Here is a 22710-nt window from a genome sequence, read left to right on the forward strand (position 1 = left end):
CGGCCGTTCACGCCGAGCACCTCACGGGTCTTCGTCGCCTTGATCACGATCTCCGTGCGGAGCGTCGTGACATGGTAAGAGACACCGGAGAAGCCCTCTTCGGCCAGCTCGCGCTTGAGAAACTCAAACAGCTCGGCGTAGAACACGCCATCGCGAATGATCATGCGCTTCTTAGAGAGCGGGCCCATTTTCTCTGCGGGGTGAGAGAGAGAGAGATGCTTCCCAGAAGAACAGCGTCACTGCTCGGCGGCAGCGCACCGGATGATGTATCAGTGCAGTGGCGTGCATGTGCGCAAGGCCATGGAAAGAGATAAAGAGGGAGGGTGGTAGGGAAGTGATGAGCGGATGGGTGTTGCACAGAAGGGAGGCATGCCTCCATGAGGCATGTCACCCTCACCACAGTGTACTTGCCGATCCGTGCCAGTCTGCCCAGATCTAACCTGGCAGAGACAGACACCGAGAATGACGCGGCCAGCACTCACGGGGAGGTGAGGAACCAGAGAAGGGGCATCGCAAGACGGTGGGGGTGGTGACCTCCAATATCGACAAAAGAACCACAGGCGATGTCTTTCTCGTCTCCACAACACGTGCGTATGTGCGTGCGCGTGCTTGTGTGTGCCCCGTCTCTCTCTCTCCCTCTCCCTCTCCCCCCGTGTGCCATGGCAGGTGCACGTCGTGCCACGAGACAGAACATCAGCCAAAAAGACAAAGGAATCGTGCCTAAAGCGTGCCGGTGTGATGATGATCATGGGGGAGGCTAACAAGTCTGCACGCGTACGCCGAGCGGGGTGACGTTACCTTCGTCTGTGGCGAGGAAGTGGTGCGCACATCACACATCTATGTGTATAATATACTCGGAAGAGAAAGACGACCGACGAAGGCGGGGGCGGGGTCACGACTGGCCGCATTCCTGGCCGTCACGCGCGCCATCTTGCACACCTTGACGCAGCCCTTCACGGCCAAATTTGCCGAGGAAGAGGAGAAAGCGAGATGGACGCTGTGGGCGGAGATGTGGAGGTGACTGCTGAACTTCGTGAAGGCTGCCTCCATGGGCACACTCACACCGACCGAGGTGATGGCGGCGCAGAGCAAGGAAGCGGTGCCCTTCCGCAGAGCGGCAAGCGGGCGCACATCTGGTGGAGTGGCACTCGCGACAGGCAGCGCCTGTGCTCCAAAGGGCAATCGGTGTCATCTTGATGACGGACGTCGCGATGGCTTTCGCCAGTGCACGGTCAGCTGCCCAGTTCCACAAGATCGATGCCACTCGCCAACGACACCAGAAAGGCATACTAGCAGTATGCCAGCGTAAAGTTCAGCTCCACACGCATGAGCACGGCTAGGATCGAAATGCATAGCTGGTATGCTATGTGGAAGGTGGCCGGGCCCAGCACGGCTGGGGGAGAGGCAAGGACGTTCTACATCGCATAGAAGACCGCTGGAGGGCATGCACGGACGCCTTCCAGAAGAGCTGGCAGCGAATTTGCGCTTGAAGGGGCGACAGCGAGAACGTATTTGCTGACTCGGCCGTCTTGCCATCCCTGCGCGCATCCGCATTTACCTGCGCTGCTTCCTTTGTAGCTGCCGTGGCCGAGTTCGCCAACGCACGTTCCTCTAGTCCAGATCGGCCCGTCACCGCCACCAAGACACTCGCCCTCGACTTCACGACGGCGACACTGCCCGGAGTGTGCAAGCCGATAAAGACAGCGTCGCTACCGCTTTTCGGCGCAGCCGGGCTCCTCATCGTTCTGATCGTGAGAAGGCTTGACAGCAAGCAACACGCGTTCCGCGTCGTCAGCGGTGTCTAGTTCGTCGCCGAAGTTCTTCGGGCCTGAGCCCTCCACTGTGCAGGGGCAGGAGTGTATGCCATCCTACAAGAGTGACACCAGCCGCTTCCGTAGCTCCACCGTGGCTAGCGTGTGCGCGGCATCAAATCTATTTAATCGGGATGCTGCCGACGCCGGCTCGCCAATACCACTGCTGCTGTGACGCCCTTCTTGCTGCACATAGACGCCTTAGGTGGTGGGTGCCGCACTCCGCACCGACAAGGGGATCGAAGCGATGAAGGCGAAGCTGCTGGCATGGTGGGAAGGGCTTGGCGCGTACGTCGGCCTCGTGCATGCTCTTCGTAATGCGTTGACACCCTCCGCTGGCTGCCCTCTCTGACAGAAATGAAGCGGCGAAGAGACTCGCGCAGCAGACACGGCTGCGAAACCACTCAAAACATCACCAACAACGGTAGAGATGGGTGGGGAGGGGTGAGAGGCTTCCGGTGCACGTGCGCCCGTGCTGACGTCTGCGTATGCATGCATGGATGGAACTCATCGAGAGGGGAGGGGGGGCAGAATACGAGCGACTCGCACGCACGGAGGGAAGGGGAGGTGAAGGGGTGCGTCACGGTTTTTCATGGACGCAACGCGACGACAATATGTAGCTAAAGCGCGCACATATCGCGTGTGAGCAGAGGGCGCCGAGGTTGCCGCTTGCTCACTTGCAAAGAGCGGATCTCTTGTGGCTGCACCACCTTCGCCACGTGCGTGTGTGCTTGTGTGGGTGTGGGCGGCTCTTCACCACCTCTCCACATATCCACTCCACCGTCCGCGAGTCATCATGATTAACCATACGTATGTGCCTCTCCCTCCTCCCTTCCCGCTGGTTCGCTCGGCGAGTTTGAAGGCCGCCCACACATACACACACACACACACACACATACACATACACATATGTGTAAGTGTATGCGTCAACAGAGGATAACACCCATGTGCAGGCTCGCTAGTGCTTGAGTTCTTCGTCCTCTGGGCAGTACACTTGACACCGCTTTAGACGCTTGAGAACGGCATCGATGTCGGTGTCGTCATCGGCGGCCTTGCCGCGTGACGGGGTGGGCGTCAGAAAGCTGTTGTGCGCCTCCGAGGTGGAGGTGGACCAGCTGTGGCGGGGATGGGCAGCACCAACGTCAGACGCGGCTGCCGCCACCGCACCTGTCGATGGGGCCTTCAGTGCGCCTGAGGAGGAGATGCTCGGCTCGTGCTGCGTAGTCGGAGGCGGAGATGACGAGCTCGTACCCGGAGGTGCGTTGCTCTTGGCTGCATGTGTTCCTAAGACTGGCTTGCGAAAGATTCGCCAGCTCCACAAGCCGCCATCTACTTTCTTCGATGCTGCCTCACTTGCGGTTCGCCAAGCTACAGCTTCGTTCGGGGCCGCCTCGTGGGCGTGCAGCCCGGACCTGCTGAAGCGTTGTTCCTCCTCTTGCTGACTATGCTTCGCCTCCTTCGCTGTGGACTTCTCCCGGTCCGACGCCGCCAGCTGCTCCTCGATCATTGGCATATCCTCCATCTTGTTTGGGTACCCGGGGTGCCACCGACGCAGCACCACGCTAGGGGAGCAGTCGAATACGTCCTTGCCAAGCCGCACATTCACGTCGTTGTGCATCTCACAAACGTATCGTGAGACGGTGAGCTTGTCGCGCACGTCTGGCGGGTGGTCGCGCACGTACTCCCGCATGTGGTAGGCACACCAGCTGCACGCGTACACGTGCGCCCACGACTCAATAAAGTTCTTCATCGCAGTCTGCTGCACGGCGGACGGCTTGTACGGGTAGACGGCAGCCGAGGAGTGGAGGATGTTCCATCCCGACATGCCCAACTCCAGTGGCGTCGGGCACGCACCAGGGATGGTGGTGAGGCGCTCGTGTACGTCGTCGTCCGACATGGATGATTCGTACGGAGCGAGAGAGAGAGCGAGAATGGATCTTGGCTATGACGACGGGCACCGCTTGTTGGTGCGTGTGCGTGGTCTTAATGAGGGTAATAAGGAGATTGTGGGGCTCGGTGAGCGAGCAGGGAGGGAGGGGGAAGGGACGGCGATTGGTGAAAAGGGTGAGAGATGTGGATGCGTATGGTGCGCTCTTGTGCTTAGAGAGGCGAAGGGAGGCGAGCACAGCGAGGTACAAGCAACACTGAAAACAATGAGGAGTGAGCGGGCCAGGTGAGGTGAAGGGAGCCAACCAAAACAGCGACACCGGGAAGCAAAACAGACGCGCACGCACACACATACACATTCATCTCTGCTGCCCACACTGCTTATGTGCGCTTCTCTTCTCTTCTACGTTTACGGGTTGTATTATCCCATCCCAATCACGGGCGCGACACGCGTTGATCGCTGAGTTGAGGAAGAATCAGCACACACACAAAAGACCTATACACGCATACATGTACACATATACACTTATACGTACATATGAATGTATATGTATGGGCGTATATATATATATATGTGTGTGTGTAGTAGGTACACACACACACCCATATACATATGTGTGTATATATATATATATATGTATACACTGTATACGCACATATATATATATATATGAATATATAGGTATATATACCTACGTACATGCACGCACTGCACCCACGCGGAGCCGATCCAGTAGACGAATGAGGGGGAGGGGGAGGGTAGAGAACAGCTGTTCACGGACACCCACGCACGGACATAGGATGCTTACAGAGCCCTTGCGCGTGCACCTCTCCCTCTCACACTCACACACACACACCACGCCTTGGCTTTTGGCACCTTTCACTATCCCCATGAAGTCCTACTGGATGGCCTTCATGCGTGCCATGAGTTCCTCAACAGACGCACCGGCCATCTTGACGTACTTGTCCTCATCTTCGACCGCGGCGTTGTCTGCTGCAGTGCCAGCGTACGCGTACTCCAGCCCGCTCTCGCCCTCCCCGTTGCTGCCCAGTAGCGCAGCGGCGATATTCGCCACCCCACTGTGGACAGTGAGGGAGTCCTTGCCTTCGGCTTCCACCGTGATGTCCCACTCGGCCGCGCACGCCTTCGCCCGCGCCTGCGCTGCCTGCCGCTCCTTCTCCGCACGGTCTGCGCGCGCCTTGCGCGCGGTATAGAGCGGGTGCGCCGCCTCACCCATTTTCCGAACCTTAGCCGCGTAGGCGGCCTGCCGCTCCCCGCACAGCGCGTTGCGGCACTCCGGGTTTGCCTTCAGCTCGACACGGGGGAAGTGGTCGCGCATGGCGTCGTAGCCGACATACTCGGAGACATCGCCGAATTGGAGGAGGTACTTGAGCGTGTTCTGCGCCAGGAAGCCAGCAACGATGCCCATAGTGGTCGGCAGCGAGGCCGCGCAGACGCCCTCCCGCTTCGCCTCTGGCAAGCCGGTAGCGACCACGAGCGGTGGACAGCACTCATAGCAGGGGGTGACGCCGGGAAGCAGCAGCTGAATGTGTCCGCTGACGGCGTTCTCGGCGACGCCACTCTCCATCCACGGCACCTCGTACGTCAGGCACGCGAGATTCACAGTGAGGCGTGCCTGGAAGTTGTCGACGCAACACAGCAGGAGGTCGATCGGTGAGTTGGGGCTGACGCCGCCCTTCGTGAGCGCTTCCGAGAAGCGTTGCCAGTGCTCTGTCGAGGTAATGTTGTAGGCGTGCGGCTCGATGACTGTGTCGGGGTTGATGCCCTCGAGGGTCTCCTTGGCGGCCTCGACTTTCTTCATCCCCTGCTGTTCGGGGCGGTAGAAGAGACGGTTCATGTTCGCCATCTCCACCGTATCGTAGTCGAAGAGAAGGAGCTTGCCAATGCCGCAGCGCGTCAACATCTCCGCCACGACGGAGCCGACGCCGCCGGCGCCGATGATGGCAACCGCCTTGTCGCGAATGCTCTCGTAATCGTCCACGACCCCCATCCGCTGCAGCGCCATCAGGCGGCTGTAGGGGTTATCGTCGCGCACCTCGGCGCTGAACCTCTTCGGCGCCGGGGAGGAGGATAAGGGCATGGCTGTGACGAGGAAGAGGGAGGCGGCAATCGACGGTCGAGGCGAGGCTTCGATGACGGCGGCTGCTTACCTTGTAGGCGCGAAATAGTAAAGGATCCAGAGTCGCTCCAAGCGCGCAACCTTTAGCGCAAGACGTCCGCGCACACGTGATCCGCGGACTTTTGTGTGTGTCTTGCCGCGGCGAGGTTGGGAGCTGATGCCGGTGGCTAGTGCAGGGCAGTCCGTGTATGTGTGCTTGCAGTGCGCGGTGCGGCTCGCCACAACACAAGAAACCAAAATAGCGAAGAGGGGCACATGCTAAGAGTACGTGAAGTGGATAACCCCAACGGGGTGCTATCATTTGTGCGCGTGCACCGTTGCCGGCGCGCGTAGGCCGGTGATCGTCACGACACCCGCTTTACACGAGGAAGACAGCAGCGGAAAAAATGCTTCGGTGTCGCCGTGCGACGCCAAGCAACGCGGTCGGATGAGGTTCACTTCCCCTCGCCGACCGCTACGAGGCCCGTGTTTGTGCGTCCGCTTGTCTGCATGCGCGTGCGAGCCATCCAAGTGCACGCGTACAGTGTCACGCGAGCAGAGACGAGGGAGGGGGGAGGGGCGGAGAGAGGGAGTAGCGACACTGCCCGCCGCCACGCACTCCCTGCCCGCGGCACCACCACCATTTGCCTGTTTACTCCCCACCCACTCGCACTGTACTCATCATCATCGCCGGTTCAGTTCTGCGTCGGCCCTCGCGACATGGAGGCGACACAGCTGGCAAGGAACTCGCGCAGCTCAGCATCCTGCGCGTCTTCCTCTCCCGCCTCATCGTCCGCCTCGTTGGCGGAGGTGTAGGTGCGCACAAACGCTTCGAAGTCGAGCGGGTACATGGAACTGAGAGCAGTGGCTGTGGGGGTGTGCGAGAGCGGCAGTGACGCGGAAGGCAGCGCGGCACCTGTCATGGCTACAGTGGGGTTCCCCGGCAGCGACGACGCCGTGACGCCCGTTAGGAAGTCAACGCTTTTGCGGGCCGCGTGAACACCGCCGGCATCACCGCTACAGGTGCCCGGAGTGTCGCCACCGGTCATGACCATCACCAACTCCGACGGGGACGCAGTCCGTCGCGGGGTCGCGTACGCAGAGTCGACGGTGCTGTTACTCTCGCGGGACAGGCGCCCCACCACCCCTGCAGCTGCGGTGGCCGCACTGGTGCTCACAAAGCTGGCCTCCACGTGAGACAGGGTGCCGCTCGTGGTGCTGTTCCCGCTGCTCACGGGCATACCGTCGCGCTCCCCGTTCTCCCCATCGCCGTGGCCTGGTATCGGCGTCGCCGCCACCGCCGCTAGAGCGCCACCGTCGCCCTTCAACGCCCGGTGGTGCGTGCTGGGGCGGGGCGTGTTGACAGCGGAGCTGATGGCGGTTGCGATGCTCGTGTCTGCGGCTCCGCCAGGCGCGCCGCCGGAGCCAGAGGCTCTGCCGCCACTTGGCGCCGAGTCCAGCGCTGCCACGTACAGGATGAACGAGACGAAGGCCGAGGCAGGGACAGAGGGCGCGCTGTTCGTCACCAAGAACGGACGGGCTGCTGCACCACCCGTGCCGGGTAGGCTCTCGTGCCTCGCGGCGTCGGCCGAGGCGGTGATGCGCCTTTTCTGCACCTCCTCCGGCGTGATGCTCGCGATGATGATCGGCACACTTTCCTCGCCCGTGAGGAGGTGCAGCTGGACGCCGAGCTGCTCTGCAAGCCACGCCGCGTTCTTGAAGGGCTTCACATCGAATGTTTTGCCAGGAAGCGGAATGAAGTCGGCTGTTACGGTGGCCGATGATGCATGATCCGGCGCAGATAGCACGGAATTGCGTCGAGGGCTCAGCTGCTGCTGCTGCGGCGGCGGCGGCGGCGGCGTATTAGGAAACGGTGTTTGCGGCACCTCCGAAGGGCCGGACTCCGTCACCGCTGCTGCACCGTCCGCGTCTGTCGCCGATGGTGAGGCGGCGCGCTCGAAGAAGCGAAAGAGGGTGAAGGTACTCTCGAACGCCGTCACCACTGTGGAGCTGCCGTCTGCTGCCCTGATGCTGCCCGACGGCGCCGCGGCTGAGCCGCTCTCGCGGCCGCTTGCTGCTGCTGCTGCTGCCGACGAGGACGATGACGACGACCCCGACTGCCGCACCGAGCGCAGCTCCAGCCCACCGCTCTCTGGCAGCGTCAACGCACACTGATTCGCGCTGGATGGAAGCGAGGCGAGAAGACTGCCGTACGCGCGGGCGTCGCCACACACCTCGAAGCGGTAACGCGACAGATCCGCGTAGACACTGGTCGGTTCCCCCTCTGCGAGACGGAGAAGAAACGTCTTTGTGAGACTGCGCCCATAAGTGCAGTGCCACCGCACCACATCCGCGTCCGTGCGACCCTTCCAAAGGCAATGGTCGGCGTCAGAGCTGTAGTTCCCCGCGTCGCTCGTCGCCGCCGCCGCCGCCGCGCTGTCGGAGGACTTCGCGGTGCGGTACTGAAAGTCAAGGCTTTGCACGTTGGTGTTGTGCTGCCGCAGCACTGTCGCGACGAGCGTCTTGGTGAGCAGACACAAGTAGGGCTTGGGGCCATCAGCGCTGGCATCGTCTGCCCTACCCTCCGCGGCTGCATGCGAGGTCGCGAGGCCGCTACCATCATCAGCGCCGCTTCGGCGGGACGGGAGCTCCAGTAGGAAGCGGTCAAAGCAGCGCTCGTGCACCCGCACCGCGATGTGCCCGTTGCGGCTTGGCGACACAGCGCTGATCTCGATGCCGTCGCTCAGCCCCACAATGTACACGGCATCGCCGAGACGACTGACGCATGTGAGAACACTCAGGAGCACGCGAATGTTCGGGCCACTCACTGTGAACTGGAGTGACATGCGCTGAAGACGGCTTCCGCTTTCGTCGTGATAAGGGAAGAGGAGGGGATGGCGGTGGTGGTAGTGGTAGTGGAGGTGGGCGTTGCGCGGGAAAGCAGGACGCCGAAGCTTTCTGTGAATGTCGGATGGCTTCGCCAGCTTCGCTGACGTCTCTGCCGCTGCGCGTGCGTTGTGTGTGAAGGTTGATGTGGACAGTCCTTTGTAGTCGAACTGTTCAGCAGACACAGCTGTGCTGCTTCGTGGGTGCGTACTCCACCCGCACAGAGAGGGACACACACACACACACACATACACACATCAGGTGATAGTGGCGGTCGTGGGAGGCCGGATCAAGGGCGTGTTGAGATGAGGGCAGAGGCCGAGGGAGGTGAGGCGGGCCGCGTGAGATGAGAGTGCGGGAGGAAGCCGAGGTAGTCGCGCACACGGCTGCACGCACGTGCATCCTACTCTTCCGTGTGTGCCTTCACTTCATAAAATCATCGAGAAACATACACGTGTGCAAGAAGAGGGTGTGGATCCCGTTGTGGCGCAACCGCGGCCACAGCACCGTTTCCTTCAGTCAGGGAGACGCACACCTGTGGCGGCGCGGCACCCACGATTCTTCTGCATCGGTGACGCAGATGGATCTTGGAAGGCACCGAGCCCCCCCCCCCCGTGAGCGTGTCGGCGCGCATGCACGCATTCGCGTTACGAGGTGGGTCATTCAGTCGTGGTCGAGGGTGAAAGTTAGTGAGCTGACAACGACAACATGGACAGCAAGGACACTCCACCACATCGACATGCGTAGACTGTCTCCCTCACTCGTGTAGGCGCACGTGTGCATGGAGGGTTTACTAGAGCGGTCTTGTCGGGCTGTAGACGTGCCGTGCGCACCCCTCTGCTTCCACCCCCTTCTCTCTCTCGCAACGCACACAAGAGGGGCGAGGCGGCGGAGAGCACGCAAAGACGTCAGAGATGATATTGATGGTCCAGGCATTGGCGCGATAGAGGAGGCGCAACCATCTACTTCTGCAGCCACGTCTCCGCTCCGCTGAGGCCGTCTCCATCTCTGCAGATTTGGTGAGCACAAACACACACACGCACACACACACACACCTGCCCGCCGCACCGCACCCCCTCTGGGGTATCCAGCCGAGTCGGGCCACATAACGGCGACTTCCCCACATGCCGAGGAAAGAGAAAGGTGAGAGTCGCAGCACGCGAAGATCTCGAGATGATGTGTAAAAGGCGAAAAGGACAATACACTGGCTACTACTACTAATAGAGTGATCGCATTAAAAGACGCGCTTGAGCGGATCGACCGCCTCTGCTGGTGCCCCCCTCCCCCCTCGCAGCGCAACGGGGCACAAGCAGACGCGTGCGCGTTCTCACGGCGAACAGAACTGAAACACGATGGTGCCTCCCCCCTCCCTCCCTCCCCGAAGGCGACACAGCACGCCATACCGCATCCGCGCTGACATCACTGCATTTGCGCGAGACTTCGTTTTCCCGCTTCCTTCCCGCTCGTAACGGGCTCCATCTCGATCGCCGGCCCAACGCGCTTCGCCGACGGAGACGATAAGCGCTTGATCTCCTTCGACGCCAGACCAGGGTTGAGGAACTTGGGGCAGGTGATGCTGCAGTTGAAGATGTTGTGGCACATGTTCACCAGGTTGCCCGTCTCGAACATGCGCACGCGCTCGTCAAAGTCACGGTCGAGGGGCTCGACGAGCCAGCGGTATGACTGCAGCAGCACAGCAGGACCCAAGAAGTGCTCACGGTTCCACCAGTACTGCGGGCAGGAGCCGGTGCAAGAGGCGCAGAGCACGCACTCGTAGAGTCCCTCGAGACGCATGCGGTTGCTAGAGTCGACCTTCTCCTTCAGATACCACCGGTTCACAGTGTAGTTCGCGTTGGCGGCGCGCCGCGTGAGGAGGTGCATCGCTGTTTTACTGTTGTCCTTGGCCGTGTACAGCTGCGGCGTCTTGGCCGTCGAGTTCTTTATGAGGTGGCGGTACATGTACAGCGGGCTGCTGTAGTTCGCCAGTTGGCCAGGGAGAGGCGCGGACGGCATTTTAGGGTTTCACGTGTGCTTGCTGCCTTTTCTGAGGCGGTGGCGACAGCGGCGCGTCTGTGTGTCGAGTGAAGATGAAGGCTGATGAGGGTAGAAGAGAGGTTTCAGTGCAGTGTGATTCATCCCAAACATTCCTCCCTCTGCGTGCGTGTGTGCGTGCGCCCGTTGCCATCTCGCCTGGGCCTGTAGAGTCCGTCTCTGCACGCGCCTCGGCGACCCCTAGAAGGCGACAGGGATGGAGGGATGGGAGGCGTGAGGAAGGCAACGCAGCCCCTCCCTCCCCAAACATACAAGCAGCACGACCCGGTCGTGCACCGAACACACATGCACGCAGACACCGGGGGCTTCTGCGATGGGTGTCTGCTCTGCTGCACACGGCGTTGCCGCCACCCCCGCTCCACCCCCAACCTTGGCGTAGCGTGCGCCATCGATGATTTTCTTTGTTCGTTTGCTGGATTGCTGTGCTGTTTTTGGCATGCGCCGAAAAGAGAGGCACGCGAAACACGAAAAACGAAAAAGGAAAAAGAATTCGGAGCAAACGAGACACACACTGCGTGCCTTACCAGTTCCAGCGGTGCGGCGCATCACCGGGCTTCACCGTGAAGACGGAGCGCAGGTAGCCGGCCTTCTCCTTGCCCTGAGCGTCCTTCTTGATGGCGGCGATGAGGGCGGCATCGATCTTCTTCTGCAGCTGGGCGCGCGCGTCTGACACGGGGGTCTTCTTTCCCGCCTTGGAGGTCTTCTTGGCAGCCTTCTCCGCCCTAGCCTTCTGCTTGTCGCCCATGAAGTCGCCCTCGCTCTTGGTCAGCTTCTCTGCCTTGGGGCGCTGGAACACCTCGGGGGTGATGGGCGCCGTGTCAACGCTGGAGATGTCGACCTTGGTGCTGGTGGCGATCACGTAGCGGGAGTCGATGCGGCGGATGGGGACGCCATTGTACTTCATCGGGCCGGACACGACCAGCGGGCCGTTGTGCGGCAGCTGCTTCAGGATCACGGCGCGGCGACCGCGGAAGCGGCCGGCGAGGATGATCGCGATGACGCCGGGAGCACAGCTCTTGCGCAGAGTCGTGTACTCAGGGCTCTTGCGCGACACCTTCTTCGCCGCCTTCCTCTTCGCGGCAGACGCAGCGGACTTGGTGGCGGCCATGCTTGAAAGCTCTGTGGGACGGGGAGGAGAGGGAAGGGGTGAAGCTGGTTCCGTGCCAGTATCTCACTCTCTGTGGTTGAGTGTGTGTGTTTGGATGCAGGTGCAGTGGCACAGATGAAATATGTTTTTATTTTTATTTTTTATTGGGAAGGGCGAGGGGGAGGGGGATGGGTATAAGAAGATCGACTCACACCACATATGGGCAGTGCCGCGAACATGGAGAGCGAAGGAAACGTAATTCGTGCACGTGCAGGCCCTTGACTGTGGGCATCACCCCCCTCTCTGTGGAAGCTCGAAGCCGGCGAGGGGACCGGAGGTGCGGCGGAAGCCGGGGAGGGGGGCAAAGACCCGCTTGAAAGCCCATCAAACGGGGGTTTCCTCTGCAGACCAGCAATGCCGCGGGCGCTTTTTCATCTCTCGCTTGCTGCGTTGCTTACTGAGTTATGCCTTGTCAAAGGGCTGAAGTAAAAAAGACGCAGACCCACACGCACACGCACACGCACACGCACACGCACACGCACACGCACACGCACACGCACACGCACACGCACACGCACACGCACAACACGAGGAGCATTATAAGGAGGACGGTTGTGTGCACTGGAATGGTGGTGGGACTGCGCTATACGAGGGGGAGGGGCGTGCATATGTGTCTCCACAACAAGAGCGACGACTTTGTAGTATAGGGTGAGGGATGCAGGGAGAGAGGCAGACAGAGAGAATGCGGGCGGTGCTGCAGGCAAGGAGGAGCTGGCGGCGGTGGTGCCAGCCACAAACCTTTGGGGCTATCGACCCCCCTCCTCCTCCTCCTCTTCCTCCTCAACACGCACACACGTCGTCAAGCCTTTTCCAGCGCCTCCCCTACTTTACCCCTCCACGCACACGCAAAGACGTGCACACAAGCAAACGAGCATTAAGAAGGAGGCGAACACCGACGCGCGCACGATGGAAGCGAAGAGAGAAAGAGGGTGGTGGGCGGGAGGGAGGGAGAAGCCATGGCGCGGTCGCTGTATCGGGTACGGCGCCGGGCCGTATCGGCGGTTTGGAGGGGGAGGGGGTGAGAGCGGAAACACACACGCATGCACAGAGGAAACGGTCTTCACACGCAACAGCGGAAGGACCCCCACCTCCCCACACAAACAGATGAAGGAGCTCATCAACGGAGAGGAAAACAAAGGACTCTCATGCTTTATAGACTGAATGTGCGTGGGCGCATGTGAGCGCATGCAAGTCCGCACGGCTTCGCCTCTCTGACCTCTCGCGCGCACGTCGTTTGGTGTGAACGGCACAGTGAGAGGAGGGGGCTTTCCAAGACATGAAACACACACACACACACATATGCATACAAAAACGGACACGCAACCACCGTTTGCAGACTCATATGTAGATGTAGATATATCAAGAGAGACACGAGGACGGGGAGAGGAGAGGCGCCTGCCTAAGAGGAAAGCGAAACTGGAGAGTGGTGAGGGAGTAGAAGAGAGAGAGCCAATACATCGAGGAAAAGGGGGGGGGGAAGGGGTGAGGAAGAGGAGGGAAGGGGATGGGGCGCTGCGGTATTCGGTGTGGCGGTGGTCGTTGCCGTTGTCGACGGAGGTGAGCACACACACACGCACACAGAGAGAGAAAAAGAAAAAGGCCATCGAGACGAGGAGGGAGCGGAGGCCCCGAGGGAGGGGGGGGGAGCGAGCGAGCGAGTGAGTGGCGGGCAGCAAAAACGGGAGTTCGGGCAGAGAGCGGCGAGCGAGAGGCTAGCCTGGCGGAGGTCTACAAGGCAACGAAACCAAACACGAACAGCAAACGCAAAGGCTTCGCCGTGGCGGCGGGCGTGAGAGAAAGAGGTTGTGCTCACCATGTGTGTGTGCGTGGCGGGGGGGAGAGTGCATCCTTTCTGCCCTCATGACCACCACGAGGTCCACTGCTCAGACGTGCGCACACACGCACGTAGAGCAAGGTTCCCATTTGCTGTGGCTCATACAAAACGGACATGACGTACAACAAAGAGGGCCGATACAGTCACCTCCCCTCGCCCCGTCCCGCCCCGACACACGGGCGCCAGCAGCCATCGTCGTGTGCGGGGAGGAGTGCATTGCGATGTGCTCAGTGAGTGTCCTCCTGTGTGCATGTGCGTGCGTGCGTGTGCGTGTGTGCCGCATTTCCGCAAGCCATCGCTGCCACAAAACTGCCATGACCTTTCCGCAGACTGAGGCGTATGATGGACGCGTGCACTGCATTACGGCTGGTCCTTGTCTCCCTCTTCTTCTAGACGTTTATCTACTATCTTCGTTCCTGACGCGCTGCCCCTCGTGCTGTCTTACCCCGACGTCGTCTTCGAGGGGGAGGGCATGATGCGGTGCACGCCGCCAACACCTCACTCTTTGAAGCGGGTGAGGAGAGGAGAGGCTGCACCGGATCCCCTGTGTATGGTGCGCTGTGCTCATCAGCGGGTTGCGTTTCTGCGGAGGGTGGTGGTTGGAAAGGATTGTAGTCGAAGAGGCCGGCCACATGCTACGTGGTTGCTCTACTTGGCACTCTTCGCCGCGGTGGCGTAGACCTCGGTCATGTAGCGGAAGAAGTCGAACTCGTTGCTGTCCACCCCGGTCTGGTAGACGTAGCGAGAGGCAAGCCACATGGCGCAGATGGCGTGCTGGTAGTTCTCCGGCACGCGCTTCAGCATCAGATCCACCGGCACCACCTCCTTCAGGGTCTTGAGTGCATATTGATCCATCACGTAGCGGACCAGGTCGCGGTTCTTGAAGATGTCGCTGCTCAGCATGCTTGCGCGGATCTGCACGTTCTTTCTGCTGAGCGCGTCGGCGATGAGCGTCTTGGACTGCTGCGGGTCCTTCTCCCACTCGCGCCAGATGGCATTGAACTCGAGCTTCGCGTTCTCCTCAATGCGGTCGAGGATCTCCTTCACGTACTTCTTGTAAAACTCCGGCGCATCCGTGGCGCTCTTGGCGGACATGTACTTGGTGTGCTCCTCGTCGGAGAGGCAGAGGCCTGCAAACACCTCTAGCGAGGAGGATGTCACGCCACCCTTGTTCGCCGACGCATCCTTGATGAGCGTCACGCCGCACTTCTCGAGCGCCAGACGGGCGTCCTGCGAGATGAACAGGTTGGCACCTTCCACAATGATCTTGAACTTCAGCTGCTCCGGCGACAAGTTCGCGTACTTGCCTTCCATCATGGACTCACCGTCCGCGTTGGGAATCTTGAGAAACCTGCCAACGTTTTCGAGCGTCACGCTCCGCGGGCGGCCGCCACAAGGAACGAAGACATCTGCGTCAGAGTACTTGAGGAAGTGGAACGCATTACGCAGGCGAGAGCCGTCCTCGACGAGGGAGCCGTCGGGCAGCTTCACATTGCGGTCCTCCGTCAGCACCAGGAAACCCTCCGGCGACAGCTTACTGCGGTTGAACTCGCGCAGCGGCAGACGGTGGTGGGCCAGGCGGGCGAGCTCTTCACGGTCGATGCCCTTCGGGTCGTGTAGCGAGGCCGAGATGTCCACCATGCCAACCATCTTCTCCTTGCTGCGCAGCAACTCGTTCGAGCCGAGGTCGCCGTCCGGGCCACCGGTCTGGAACTTGCGCATCTCCGACTCGTTGAGGCCGAGCTTCTCGTAGATGGACGTCACGTAGGCTCGCACGCTGTGCGTCGTCATGCCGTACACGTCGTGCGGGATGCCGCCAAGCTCGGGATCCTTGCCAGTCGTGAAGGACTTCCACGACTTGTAGCCACGCCCCTTGCTGTAGAGCGCGCCAGCGGCCGGGAAGGTGCCGGCGGTGTTCTCATCCGGGCCGAGGAAGATGATCTCCTCTGACTTGAGCCCGTCCACGACGCCCTTTTCGCCAGGGATGATTACATCGAGCAGAGCGTCGACGTACTGGAGGAAGATGTGCTGGCAGCGCACCTCGTCGAACTTGTTTAGGTAGCGGCTGGAGACGAGAATCGTGCCCTTGCTGCCGCCCTCCGGGATGTCTTTGTTTTTCAGCAGCTGCGTGTGGGCGAGGTTGTAGTTCTCCTGGAAGACGGAGCGCTTGTTCCTGCGGTAGTCACGCTCCTTGCAGATGATCATGCGCACACCACCACGCGCGATGTCGGTGAAGCGAATGTGGAAGCCGCGCCACTGCCCACCAGCGAAGAGGAAGACGCCGTGCGGCACACGGGGGAACTCGAGCTCCTTGAGAAACACCGGGTTCAGCCGGAAGGCGAGCGCGGCCTTCTCTGTCTTGCAGAAGTTATGCTTGATGATCACCTCGTTGAACTTGAGGAAGCTCATGAACAGCGTGCGGTCGTACTCCGGGCGGTCGTCCTCGCGCAAGCGGTGCGTAATTTTATCGGCAATGGCAGCGCGGCGCTCGGGCGTGGAGCCAAGACGGAAGTCTTCGTAGATGAGCTTTACAAACTCCGGGTAGAGGGCGATGACGGAGCCGGTGTAGCGCTCGGACATGACCTCCTGCGTCAGTGAGCTTCGCAGGTTGTTCAGTCGGTTCACGCCATTCGGCTCCTTCGCCAGGATCGCCTTGAGGTGACGGTAGTCGTCTGTCGTCGGGCTCGGAGTGAAGTACATGGCGAAGATGACGGCTGCGTCGATGAACACCGTCTCCTCGCATGACAGCGCGCCGGCCTCGTGCAGACGCGTGATGGCGTTGAAGGGGCGGTTCGGCAGCAGCCCGACCAGCGAGGCCCGCTCCTCTATTTGCTCAGCCGTCGCGCCGCGGATCTCAAAGCCGTACACCTGCACCCCGTTCGAGAAGCTGTAGGACACGCTCATCATGATCTCAGCCCCCTCGATCTCTTGGAAGATGGACAGCAGCGAGGCGACGTAATTCGTGCGCTCGACCATGGTGGCCATCGTGAAGGACACATGCCCCTTTTCCACCTCCTCGACGTGGAAGACCGGGAATACAGAGCTGAGCTGGCGGCGTAGTAGGCCACGGATAATGTTCTTCTGCTCCTCCGTCAGTTGCCTGGCGGCCGTCTGCGTCGGCAGTGCCGGGCTTTTGGGGTTGACATGCTCCTCCTCGCTGCCGCTCTCGACGAAGGGCTCGATGGAGGCGTTGTAGATGGCGAACTTGCGGTCCTCGCTGATGTAGTGGTGCGTGTTACTGCCGAGATGAGGATCCTGGTTGAGGGACACGAACCGCGCCATCTTGCGCAGCATGCGCAGCTTCTTCTGAGGCTCGTTGTGGCAAATGTAGAAGGCGGTGCGGTGGTTCTCGTGGACGTACTCGAAGGAGTCGCCCATGCGGAAGCGAGCCTCTGCGGTCAAGAGGCCCTGCACGTGGTCGATCATCTCCGCCTGAGAGAAGTTGCGCGGGTAGCTCGATTTCTCGAGGCCGCTCACAAAGGTATTTGCGAGGGACTCGACAATGTTCTTGTCGAAGACAGCCTGCGTCGTAACAGCCTTGATGATGGCGTCCCGGTCCACCAGCGGCGACGTGGCACCCGAGGAAGCGAAGCGGCCCGGGGTGGCAAGCGGGGCGACACCGAGCAGCGTCATGGCGGTGACGGCGTGGCTGGCCGGGAAGGCGCGGCCACAGAGTCGGGCCACGGCCCGGGAGGCGGTGTAGCGCATCATCTTTTTTTCTTTCGGTTGATGTCGAACTTTGTGTTGTTCTGAGAGGTCGGATGACGCTTACGAAAATAACGTGCACGAGAGAGCAAGGAGCCTGAGGGGAGGGGGGGGGAGGCACGTGACAGCACGAGTGTGCGCGTGCGGGTGCGAGAGAGAGTGGGAGGGGGTGAGGGTGGGGGAGGGGGGGGGGCAAGACTACCAAGAAGTCGTTTTGTGTGTTAGGGAAAGTGCAGTCCGGCAAGAAAACACACACTCGCGGGCAGACGCAGACGGGCAGGGAGAGAGGGAGACAGAGAGTGACACGAGCACGCCGACAAGAAGACTCGAGCAGCAACAGAGAACAAAAAACAGAAAGCGCAAAAAAAAAGAGAGAACGGTAATAAGAAGTGACAGACTCAGAGAAGGGTTGCGAGCGAGGGAACAGAAAACGAAAGGCAAGTAGACGGTGGAACAAGAATTATGTCAACAGAACAAAATAAGGCACGCGATGAGTCGGTTTGGGCTGTGCGTGTGTGTGCGTGTGTAGGAACTCTGATGCGTTTCTTGGCGTCTCGGAGGGTGAGGGATTCGAAAACAAGCGTGACAAGAAAGACGACAACAAGACCAGGCTGAAGACGGACAGACAGATGCGGGACAAGCACACGAAAAGAAAGGGGAGGGTGGATGGGCAGACAATGAGAACAAGCAGACACAGTGCGACAGAGAGCGATGATTCCTGGGCAGGCGACTGCTTCGACTCCTTTTCCTTTCGTTTTCCCGTAAGTAACGCACTCGTTCCGTAGGCCCTTTACAAGGAGAGGGATGCTGCGAGATTGAGAGGAAGCGAAGGATGATGCTCAGAAGAAAACACACCGCTAATGCCACAAGACTGCCTCTCCGATGGGTGGGGGTGGGTGTCTGGGTGGGGAGGTGGTCTTGTTTTTGTCTTAGTAGGGCATGCACATATGTGTCGCAACGTGTGGAGTGTTTGTGTGTTTTTTCTTTAACGTGCAGCTGCGTTACCTTCTCGGCGTCGTCACGTTTACATATACGTACGTATATATATATATATAGGGAGAGAGGGATGGTGAAAGGATGTCTCCTTGTGCGTGCGCGTGATATAAACAACCCCCAACAACAAATCAAAAAATAATAAAAAAATGAAAGTGACGTCCCGACCGCAGCTGGGCGCAAACAACACACACACACACAAACAAAATCTAAAAACAACACAAGAGAAAAAAAACGTTTTTCCTTTTTTTTGGATATTTTTATATTTCGTTTTTGTGTGTTGTTTTCCCTGACCCGTTTATGGTGGTGGTGATGGTGGTCTGCGTGTGGTGGTCCTTTTTTAAAGCAGCACACAGGCGAAGGAGGAGGATAGACAAAACACAACAAAACACAACACAATAAAGGAACCACCTATAATAAATACGTTCTCTTTTTTTGCTTGTGTGTGTTTTGTTTCCTTGGCGTTGAACCTCTCCGTCCGTCTTCGTTCTCCGTGTGTAGCCGGCCTTGACTGGAACCCTGTACGTCGGTTTGTGTGTGCGTGTGTGGGACGAGGGGAGGGGGAGGGGGGGGGCTCAGTTGCCGTATCTGCCTTATATTGCGTGCGAGTGTTCTCGCCTTCAACGTATCACAGTCGAGGGTGGGCGTAGGTTACGTTACGTACGTCTCGCGCTCTCTCTGTGTGTGTCTGTGTGTAAGAGTGTTTGTGGCTGGCTGGCTGGCTGAGGGGGAGGGGCGACGGAGTAAGTAGGCTGCTTTCGCTTGTTACGTCTTTATATACGTGTATCGTTTTCGGTACTCACGCAAGGTTTGACCACGCGAGTGGAGGAAGGGCGCGGCGGCTATTCGCGAGGAAGCGATCGCACAAGGGCCACGCGGAAAACAAACAACGATAACACAAGAACGCGCGGAGCTCCACGAGCGATGCTGGAGCGGGTGAGATGGGAGACACTCACGACGACGCCGATTCGAACAACACGAGCCGCAACGCGAGAGAGGACGGAACGGGTAGAGCTAACGAAGAACAAAAAGGAGAGAGAGAGAAACGGGGATGGAGAGGGAAAGGCGAACAGAAAGACATAAAAGCGGAGCTGCTACACCAGCCCACATGGGTGAAGGGGGAGGAGTGGTGGTGGTGGCACAGATGCGTGGAGAGGGGAGAAGAGGGGGCGTGGAGGGACGTGATGGAGAGCTTGATGGAGGCGCATGCGCATCCGTCTCGATGTGGTGGATGGAGAGAGAAGGGAAGAGCAATAGGTGGCATGCATCGGTGCACACACACACACACACAACCGTACGTCGGTGTAAACGAGGAAAAGCGGTGAGTGGGGGGGGGGGAGAGGGAGGGATTGGCCAGCAGCACCACCGCCGCCTTTGTGTCTCTGTCTCGTTCTCTCCTCTTGTGCTCGTGGCGCCTCGGTTACACGCTTTTTGCTTTTAGACACGACATAATCCACAGTAAGTGTACCAACTTAACAGCAGCTGCTGCCGCCTGCGTCGGCAGTGCGCCTGTTTGCCTGGCTGTGCGTAACAGCGCTGTGGGGGGATGGAGGATGGCGTCGGGAGGACGCGGCGACAATAAAAGGGAGCGCATTGAAGAAGGGTGAGCGCCCTGCATAAAGCCGCATGCAACGGCATGCCAAGGCCGTGAAGCTGACCAAAGGGGGGCTGATTGCTGCTGTCCCCCCTGCCCTATCCCGGCAGCAGGCGTCTGCTGCATCAATCCCTCTCTACGGCTGCTCAGTGGCGTTGGCAGCCCGCGAGAGAGGGAGACGTCCAAATGTGGCAGTCGTGCAGCAGCTGCCGCCGTTCTATTTTCTGCTTCGCGCGTCCATGTCCGCCTGCCCGTCGCTGCCTTCCTCTCTGCACCATCCTCGCTGGATAGAGGGAGACGAAGAGGTGTTTCTCTCCTCATTTGCGAGCGGCCTCGAGATGGCGAACGGCATCGACAACAGCGAAGGCGCCAACGCGCCCGCAGCGCAGTAATGCAGAAAGACACCTCGAGGCAGGTCACACACGCACAAACACGCGCACACGTACACGCACGGGCGCGGCTCATGACTTGCGGTTCATCACCATCGACAGCGCGCTCTCGAGTGCGTCGCGCGCGGGCGAGTGGTGCAACTTGTGCAGCGACTCCAACCCAAGCCGGCAGTGCTCGTCCGCGCGGTGCATGGCCTCGGCCACCGCACCTTCCTTTTCCACTGCCTCCAGGCAGAACTCCGCGTCGCCCGGCTCAGCGAAGCGGCGGCACACCATCTCACCCACCTTCGCGTTGCGCCGCGCCACGAGAAGCACCGGTATCGTCGCGATGCCCTCCTTCATGTCCACCAGCTTCGGCTTCCCCAGCATCTTCTCGTCGCCGGTGATGTCAAGGCAGTCGTCGAGGATCTGGAAGGCGATGCCAAGGTGCTTGCCAAAGTCGAAGGCCGTTTGCTCCAGTGCCTCATTGCCCGGGTCCGCCAGCACCGCCGTGGAAGCGAGCGAGTTGGCGATGAGCGACGCCGTCTTGCAGAAACTCTTCTGCTCGTAGCGCGGGATGTCGAAGCAGCCGTCCATCTGAATAAGCTCACCAGCTGTCAGCTCCTCCAGCGCTGTCGTCATGAGAATGACGATGCGTGGCACCTGCAGCGTCGCAATGTAGAAGGACGCGCGGGCCAGCATGTAGTCACCGGCGAGCACCGCACGCTTCGCGTCGTAGACCTTGTGCAGTGCGGGGCGTCCGCGACGCGTGCCGGTGCTGTCGATGACGTCGTCGTGCACCAACGACGCTGTATGGATCAGCTCCGTCACCTCTGCCAGCCGTAAGAAGGGCAGGATCGTGCCCGGCGTCACCTCGTCCAGCGACCCGATCGGCTCCTCGAGGAGACGTGCACTCACGTCGAGCGGCAGCATCGCATGCGCCATGAGCACCACCAGCGCCGGACGCATCAGTTTACCGCCGGCAGCCAGCACATACTTGCCGGCATGGTCCAGCACCTCGTTGTTCGTGTTGGTCACAAGCGACTGAATGTGCTCCTGGATGGCGGTGACCTCGCGGTTCACTAAGGCGAATGAGCGACCCTCCGCCGCGAGCGCCTTGCTGCCCTGCCTCTGCGCAGCGGCGCACAGCCGAGCCAGAGAACGCTGCAGCATTCGCGTGTCTCCCTCTTCTTTCTTTGCTTGGAGGTCCGAGCCTCGGTGCGCGTGCGTGTGCCTATGTGTTGAGCACCACTCGGCTGTGAAGATTATGCGACAGAAAAAGAAACAGCAGTTATAGCCAACTCAACAGCGGACGCAAACACACACATACACACACGTGTACGCGGAAGGAGGGAGGGAGGGCGACAGTGATGCTCGTGACGCTACCATCTAAGAAAAAATACCAGTAGGTAAGGAACAGTAAGACAGACAGAAGATGGACGCTGCCTTGACGACTGTTGGGCTTCTCCTGATGACGCTTACTGTCTTAATATATATGTATATACGTATAGGTGTTAGGCTGGAGTGAGTGTGACACTGTGAAGAAGGTGGAAGGAAAGGGGGTGGAGGGGAGGGGGCGGATGTGTGTATGTGTGTGTGTCTGTGAGCAGAGGTGCTGCGTGATTGCTAGCCGCTTTCCTTTTTTATCCGGCCTGTGACTACTGTTGTTGGTGCGTATGCATGTATAGAGAGAGAAGGTGTGTGTGTGTGTGTGTGGGACGAGAGACACTGACCACACAGCAAGAGGCGCCGTATAGATGATGATAAGTCGACGCGCGCACAGACACACAGACACGGAAGGTCCACACGATGAAGTAAATCGCCGATTACGTGCACCCAACGCAAACAACCATTTGAAAAAACAAGGCAACAACGACAACAGAAAGCTAAGGAGTGATGTACACGTATGCATGTATGGACGCCGTCACGGGAAGACGTATGGAGATGAGCGAAGAAAGGCCGGAAAGGACCGCACAGGTGGCAGGAAGGGAGAGGTGGGCAGAGTCAAGTGAGAAGGAAAAGGGGCATGGCGTCGGCTACGCAGTGGTGGCCGTGGAGGGAAGAAGAGGGAGGAGGGGAGGCGGAGGGTACGCCGTGGGCTGCGGAGAGCGCCATCACCGTATCCACAGACGGCGACTCGCTCTCTCCTCCGCTCCCGCAGTTGCGCCTTTTTTCAAAGGTCGAGCTGTCCACGCTCAGAGCGCGCTCAGCACACACACGCACACACGCACACACGCACACACGCACACACACGCACACGCACACACACACACACACACACGCACACGCACACACACACACACACACACGCAC

At 59.8% G+C, this 22710-nt stretch overlaps 6 protein-coding genes across 6 annotated transcripts; all 6 read right to left on the minus strand.

The window, feature by feature from the left end:
* Nucleotides 1-2769: 2769 nt before the first annotated feature.
* On the minus strand, nt 2770-3708 carry LDBPK_151020 (hypothetical protein, conserved; the record flags this gene model as incomplete). Its single annotated transcript, XM_003859577.1, has 1 exon — nt 2770-3708. One exon carries the CDS (start codon nt 3706-3708, stop codon nt 2770-2772), a length of 939 nt encoding a protein of 312 aa, XP_003859625.1.
* An 889-nt stretch (nt 3709-4597) lies between these two features.
* On the minus strand, nt 4598-5800 carry LDBPK_151030 (NAD/FAD dependent dehydrogenase, putative; the record flags this gene model as incomplete). The annotated part of the gene is made up of 1 exon (XM_003859578.1): nt 4598-5800. One exon carries the CDS (start codon nt 5798-5800, stop codon nt 4598-4600), a length of 1203 nt encoding a protein of 400 aa, XP_003859626.1.
* Nucleotides 5801-8878: 3078 nt separating this feature from the next.
* On the minus strand, nt 8879-9106 carry LDBPK_151040 (hypothetical protein, conserved; the record flags this gene model as incomplete). Its single annotated transcript, XM_003859579.1, has 1 exon — nt 8879-9106. One exon carries the CDS (start codon nt 9104-9106, stop codon nt 8879-8881), a length of 228 nt encoding a protein of 75 aa, XP_003859627.1.
* Nucleotides 9107-10123: 1017 nt separating this feature from the next.
* On the minus strand, nt 10124-10717 carry LDBPK_151050 (succinate dehydrogenase, putative; the record flags this gene model as incomplete). The annotated part of the gene is made up of 1 exon (XM_003859580.1): nt 10124-10717. One exon carries the CDS (start codon nt 10715-10717, stop codon nt 10124-10126), a length of 594 nt encoding a protein of 197 aa, XP_003859628.1.
* A 3668-nt stretch (nt 10718-14385) lies between these two features.
* LDBPK_151070 (glutamate dehydrogenase) lies at nt 14386-17448 on the minus strand (the record flags this gene model as incomplete). The annotated part of the gene is made up of 1 exon (XM_003859581.1): nt 14386-17448. One exon carries the CDS (start codon nt 17446-17448, stop codon nt 14386-14388), a length of 3063 nt encoding a protein of 1020 aa, XP_003859629.1.
* Nucleotides 17449-20490: 3042 nt separating this feature from the next.
* On the minus strand, nt 20491-21570 carry LDBPK_151080 (solanesyl-diphosphate synthase, putative; the record flags this gene model as incomplete). Its single annotated transcript, XM_003859582.1, has 1 exon — nt 20491-21570. The coding sequence occupies one exon, from the start codon at nt 21568-21570 to the stop codon at nt 20491-20493; it is 1080 nt and encodes a 359-aa protein (XP_003859630.1).
* Nucleotides 21571-22710: the final 1140 nt, after the last annotated feature.

This window comes from Leishmania donovani, chromosome 15 (assembly GCF_000227135.1).
Source record: "Leishmania donovani BPK282A1 complete genome, chromosome 15".
NCBI classification, from domain to species: domain Eukaryota; phylum Euglenozoa; class Kinetoplastea; order Trypanosomatida; family Trypanosomatidae; genus Leishmania; species Leishmania donovani.